Source organism: Echinops telfairi, unplaced genomic scaffold (genome assembly GCF_000313985.2).
Source record: "Echinops telfairi isolate 266 unplaced genomic scaffold, ASM31398v2 ScPeMD7_18;HRSCAF=68, whole genome shotgun sequence".
NCBI classification, from domain to species: domain Eukaryota; kingdom Metazoa; phylum Chordata; class Mammalia; order Afrosoricida; family Tenrecidae; genus Echinops; species Echinops telfairi.
In genome coordinates this window covers 29,733,674-29,740,062 of record NW_022103915.1, presented here as the reverse complement: position 1 = coordinate 29,740,062, position 6,389 = coordinate 29,733,674, and the positions used below count along the sequence as shown (strand labels likewise).

Here is a 6,389-nt window from a genome sequence, read left to right as displayed (position 1 = left end):
TTCAATGGCAAGCGGCAGAAAAGGACTCTGGCTGACTTACATGACAAGGGTGTGTCTGAAGGGTGTGGACAGCGTGGGGACTAGAATGAGAGGGTGGCTGAGAAGCCGGCCAGTGGAAGGAGGAAGATGGGGCAGCCCCAGGAAGCTTCAGGACTGCCTCAAGGACCTGCCCTGAAAGCCATGAACTCCATTCATTGGCCTTGTGCTCTTCCCTGCTCAAGAATCATTTTGGAATTAGAATGGTTAATGTGATTAGTCAACCAATTGAGGTCTCTGAATTAATATTCCCTATTTTACTTCTTGGGTTCTGCTGTCCATTGCAATGACTACTAGAACTCACAGACAAAATTCACAATTACAGGGTTTATTGAGAAAGTGAACAAGTGGTAATGCCAGCGAGAAAAGCTCAGGGCTGAACTCTGGACGTGTCACCAGGAGGAGTTAGAAAGTTCTGTCAAGTTTGCTATCAGTTGCCCACAGAGCGTTCTACTCTGCTGTAAGCCTCAACTCAAAGACACTCAGCTCCACAATGTGGGTCAGTAAGCCCAGCTTCCTGAATTGCATTCCAGAGGGCACCCCGTTCCAGCAAGTCCCAGCCCAAAGGCACTCAGCCCCACTTCCGTGGGGCAGCAAGTCCAACTGCCCGAATTCAGTGCTCAGAGGCCCCCCACTCGGATCCTGCACGAAAGCACTCAGCTTTACTGGCTCCCTGGGTTGGGGAGTCCATCATTCTGCCCCTGCTCTGACTCCTGGCTTGTTGCTGTTCCTCTGATGCTCTAGCTGTCACCTGGATCCAGGAGGTTCACTGTGCAGGGGTCTCAGGTCCGGAGGATGTGATCCACTCCTGGCTTTTTCTGATAATGAGATTCCTCCCAACATCCCCCTCTTGCTTCTCATAGGCCTCATTTTGTACACAGTAGGATGGCATTCCAGGGAATCCTGTTAGCAGTGACTCACGTGTGAATCCTACCAGTGTCTTCCCCACCTCACTGGACCCATGCAGGGAAAGGACATTTGGTGGGAGTTAGAGACTAGAGACTTTGTCTGGAAGAGCCACATCAGATAATTCACTGCCCCCTGCCTGTCATCCCCTAACTCTTTTAGCCATTATCCCTTCTCTACTGAAGGATTAACTTCCCTCCTTCCATCTTAAATTATTATTTTTTCTTTTATGAGCACACTCATAAAGTTTCTAGGCCAGCCAATTCATGCCTTTATACTCCCCCATTTCAATACCCAAATTCGGAATTGCCTGTCCCTACCAACCCAGCACTGAAGCTGGATGGGATGGATCCTGGATCCTTCACAAGGGATTAGCTTGGTCCTGGAGCGGGCGATTGGCAGGTTCTTCAGAATCAAAGAGTAAGCTGTTCCTCAAATCAAGGGACCGAGGGACCAATGGGGATGTCGTCGTCAGCAGGAACGCTCTGTCGATTGCCACTAGAGATATTTTGAGGTACTTGATTGCTAGACTTTTCCTTATTCTAGGTTAGGGTCTGAAATAGACATTTGGAGAAAGTTCTGGTCCACTTTTCAGTTCTTGTCCGTGCTTGGTCTCCGTGGCTTAGCCTGGTGCCCATAACAGCAGAGCACGATTGCTGAGCGAGCACGCGAACCCATAAGTGAGCAGATGCGTTCTGAGTTGGCTAAAGTCGTACTGTGAGACTAGTTCTGATGGGAACTGTATAGTCAAATTTACGAGGATGTAGGACAGTCTGGGAGAGTTTGGGGGTTAGGTCCTCATCTTGTATTTTGACAGATAGGAATATTGGACTTTGTTTTACTTCTATACCTTGATTAACTGTGAAACTCTGCTTTTCTCTCTGGAGGCTCATACCTACCTCGGCCCCACTGAAAGTGCTCTGGGGGCGAAAATCACAGTGCTTTTTCCTGCCGTGGCTGTTCCCGGAGAGAGGCTGTTGCCGGCGTTATTTCACCTTCTCCTTTTCTTGTGTGCCCTCAGGTTCACCCAGGTAGCACTGATTATAACCTCATGTGGACAGGATCCCACCTGAAGCCCTTCTTACTTCGCACCCTCTCTGAAGCACAAAAGGTTAATCACTTCCCCAGGTAATACTGCTATAGCTGCTTTGCTCCTTCTAAAGGTTACCTGGCATTTGAACTTGTAGCCAGCAGCGATAATTAACATCTTTAAAAAAAGAAAAGGAAGATACCTGTGATATAATCGGGCAGCAGCCTGCGCTTAGCTCCCTGGCAATATGCAAAGACCTTCAGGGGCTTTGTAGACAAGGATCCCAACTTCCAGTACCTGCTGTTGTAAAACTGAGCTGCTTAAGAACCTGGGGGTGGTGTGTGCGTGTGTGTGTGTGTGTGTGGGGGGGGGTAGGTGTTCCCCTCCCTTTTCTCAGTTACTCTTTTTTCCCATTTATCAAAGAATGACCCATCTAGAAAAAATCCGTATTATCCGTGGGTGTGAAGATTTCAAGGGATCCAAACATACTTCGTACAGTGAAAACCATTGTCTAATTGCATTCTGGTGACAGCATGACAGAATCATCTTTGAGTGAAAGTGGTTTCTGCTTCTTGGCTTTTGAAAGAATTGAAGGAGAACAGGGTCCAGTTGTCAGCCGACAGAGCTTTAAACGTAGTTTCCAGTGACAAATCATTTCATCATCTTTTACACAATATCCAAGAAGGAAGTCAAGGAATTGAGTGTCATTGCTCTAGAAAACGCCATCAGTCACAGCTATTGATGGGAGGATCGGTAGTAGGAGCCCTGGTGGCACAACCTATAGTGCTTGGCTGCTAAATGAAAGGTTGGTGCTTTGATTTCAAGGTCAGCAGTTCGAAACCACTAGCCACTCCATGGGAGAAAAATGAAGCTCTCTAGGCTCTCCTAGAAAGAGTTAGTAGTCTCAGAAACCCACAGGGGCAGTTCTGCCCTGTCCTGTAGGGTCGCTATGAGCCGACATCGACTTGGTGGAAGTGAGTTTGGCTTTTTGAATGGCTTTATGGGAGACAGACCTGGTGAATATTCTCCCGTAAAGATTACAGCCATGAAAACCCTTGAGGCATCTTATCTGGTCACATACACTCTTGAGGCGCTGAAATTGTTTCAGCAGCACCTCGCAGCACCAACGAAGAATTTCACTCTATGGACAGACTCTGCAGCCAACTGCTTGGGGCCAGATCCCAGCTCTGTTTAGTGGCCTGGGCCAGCTAGTTCCCCCTTTGGGGTATCCCTTCTTGTTGGTCAAAGGAGGGTGCTAAAGGCACCTGCTTCGTAGGCCTGTTGTGAGAGTTGGATATTACCAAGTAGAGTGCTTAGAATGGTGCTTGCCACACAGTGAGCACATGATATGTGTTAGGTACTAATATGTGAACAAGACCTCTCAGTGTTTGCATCTATCAGAAAGAAAATAGGAGTACAATTGGTGCTGAGCTCTGTCTCCATCTGGGAATAAGTGCTGTTCACCTGTGGAGCAGCACACGGCCTAACTGAGGGTGAAGCTAGTCTCCTCTAGTGAATGAAGAGAGAGGCCGCCAATGTCATATTTCTTACTGGATCATTTCCAGGACTTATGCTCCATTTATGACTGTCCCTTATTCTTTACTTGTCTCCCAACAAAATGTATGTTCGCATGTTTAATGTTTTTAATCACAGTTTATGATATTTATGGTAGCAGTACAAAACCTAATGTTTACACACACATACGTGGGTGGACACGATTATAACTGTTTAGTCACAGGGATATTAAAATGTATACCTACAGTGAAACCTGTAAGAGCCAGAACTCAACAGAACTGCCTTATTTTTTCCAACTTTGGCAAGTTTTCTGCATTTGACAGGTTGCAGTCTTACCATCTATTTAGTTTTTGTAGAAAATATTTGCATTTCCTTCTTCAACAGGATTCCGTCTTTCACAGGTATTGGCTTTCATAAGTTTAGTGTGTATGTGTTTACATACAGTCTTAGTGTAGAGACGGTATGTTAAAGTAAAAGATTGACAAACATTCCCTATTGTTAGGCCAAGCTGTTCTTTGGGGACGTCACTGGGTAGTGAAGATGGCTTGTGTTCCACTAGGGGCCTAAAAGGATGGTGGTGGACTGAACCCGCCCATGCCCTGCAGCAGCTGGCCAGTAGTGCTGTCAATCTCAAGGCCCCATGGAGCAGTTCTGCTCCGTAACACACAGGGGCTGCCATGTGTCCGAATCAGCTCAGCAGCAGTGGTTTGGTTTTTATTCTTCGTGGGAAGTGGGATGAGAGAATGAAACGCAAAGGTGATTGATTGCGTGAGGATTCAAGGACACTGGGAACGGGGCCTGTCTTGATGGGAGGGTGGCCCTCAAGTGTACTCACGTTGTAAAATTGCGTCAAGCTCCCCACCCCGTGACTTGTGTATGTCTCTCTGTATGGAGGAACATCAGTTTGAATCCATGAAAACAGTGAAAAATCTACTGGGGTAAACAGCTTTCTCTTTCATCACTTTTTAAAAAGGGGAATGATAACTTTTTAAAAAAGCTGACTGATGGTGAATATTGAATCCTGGTGTTAGATTCCTTTTAATGCACTTGAAAGTGTAGTGTTGAACTGTATTCTCAAACAGCAATTACTGTTCATCAGATCCCTTGGAGCAATTTAAATTTATGATGAAACATCTTAGATACCAATTTAAACAAGAAAAGTTGCCCAAAATTCATGTAGGGAATATCAAGTGAAAAAGTTAGAAGTCTCCTAATGTTGGGCATCTTTTCCTTATTCCCTGGTTCTGTGTTTCTAAAATCTTGAGAAGAGTTACCTGGAGTGCTCTTTAAAACTATTCATTTACAGGTCCCATTACAGATTGATGAAATTTCCTTTGCCAGAGTTTTAGTTTTAAAATGCACTCTCTAGTTGCTTAACTGTTCCAGGTGAACATGCACCTAGAAAGTTCTACAGCCAAGCTCCACATGGTTCGGTTCCAGAGACAGGTGATGATGTGAAAATGGAGGCCGACCCGGTCAGGTCACAGGATACAGGATGACTACAGCAATCCAGAACTGCCAAGTCACCCAGAATCATGACCCAGCCAGGTTGACACATAACCATCACTGTCACAGTTAGTGCTTTTTTCGGCTCACACCTCAGCATTCCTAACTACCAGCTGTATATTTCTCACACACAAAATAGTCAGAGTAGACTTTTTAATCTTGTTGTAAATGTGAAGTGGCGAGTAACAAGATAGTTGGTAAGTGAGAAGTAGGCGTGTCTTTATAAAGCAATGGGGTGACTTGTATCATGGAAGAGTGGAAGTGACTGTTCTAGACTAAATCAGGGTTCTAGTGTGGTCCCTGGACCATCGGTGGCAGAATAGCCTGGCGTGCTTGTGTAAAATATAGAATGTCTTTCATTCTAGAATTTTGGGGGGTGAGGCCCACGCACTTAACATTTTTAAGAAGCTCTGCAGGTAACCTCATGCATACTAAAATTTGAGTAACCCACGCTGCTGAAGGGGAACATTGGACACAAAAAGTATTTGTTGGGCGTATACCTTGGCTCTAAGTCTCAGCCACAAGGCACTCACCTCCACATCTGTGGGTTAACATGTCCAACTCCCCCAATTAAGTGCACAGAGGCACCCCACTCCAAAAGCCAGGCTCCTGCACAAAAGCACTCAGCTTGCTCCGTGAGTTGGTGTGTTAGTCCAGGTTGACTAGAGAAACAATTCCAGAGATACTCGTGTTTAAGAAAGAGCTCTATATTAAAGAGCAATTGTATATTGAGAAAACATCCCAGTCCAGTCCAGATCAAGTCCATAAATCTGATATTAGCCCATATATCTGATACGAGTCCATAAATTCCTCTTTAGATTCACACAACACATGCAATGATGGCGAATGCAGGAAGATCACAGGCCAGTGGGTAGAAAGTCTTGTGGCTCCAGTGGCAGTGGAAACATCATAGTGCTAGCGTGGGTCTCCACGTTGCTCCTCCAGCTTCCTGGCTAAACAGCAGAAAAGGGAAGGAAGAGAGAGTGCTGGATCTGGCCTCCAGGGAGCTATTTATCTCAATAGTGCCTCTGTATGAGGTCAAGCTGCGACTTGATTGACAGGCTAGACTCCACCCCTTCACTCAAGTTGACAGGAGATTGATTATGTGACTGCCACAGTTGGGGTGTCCATCATTCTGTCTCTTGCTCTGACTCCTGGTTCTGCTCCCGTGCCTCTGATGGTCTAGCTTTCACCTGCATCCAGGAGGTTCACTGAGCAGAGATCTTGGGACCAGAGGATGTGCTCTCTCTCCTGGCTTTCCCTGGTGATATGATTCTCCCCTCCTGCTTCTCAGAGGGCTCATTTTATACACAGCAGATGGCACTCCAGGGAATCCTGTTCCCAATGACTCACATGTGTATCCTACCAGCATCTTCCCCGCCTTCTCACCAGATCC

The 6,389-nt window shown here is 46.1% G+C and overlaps 1 protein-coding gene across 1 annotated transcript in view; it reads left to right on the top strand.

Moving 5' to 3' along the window:
• TTLL5 (tubulin tyrosine ligase like 5) overlaps positions 1-6,389 on the top strand; it is a 279,763-nt gene that overhangs the window by 20,384 nt on the left and 252,990 nt on the right. Inside the window, exons 4-5 of the mRNA XM_045288172.1 lie at positions 1,830-1,857; positions 1,964-2,070. Coding sequence (XP_045144107.1) covers positions 1,830-1,857; positions 1,964-2,070 — 135 coding nt within the window. The remainder of the gene's footprint in view (positions 1-1,829; positions 1,858-1,963; positions 2,071-6,389) is intronic.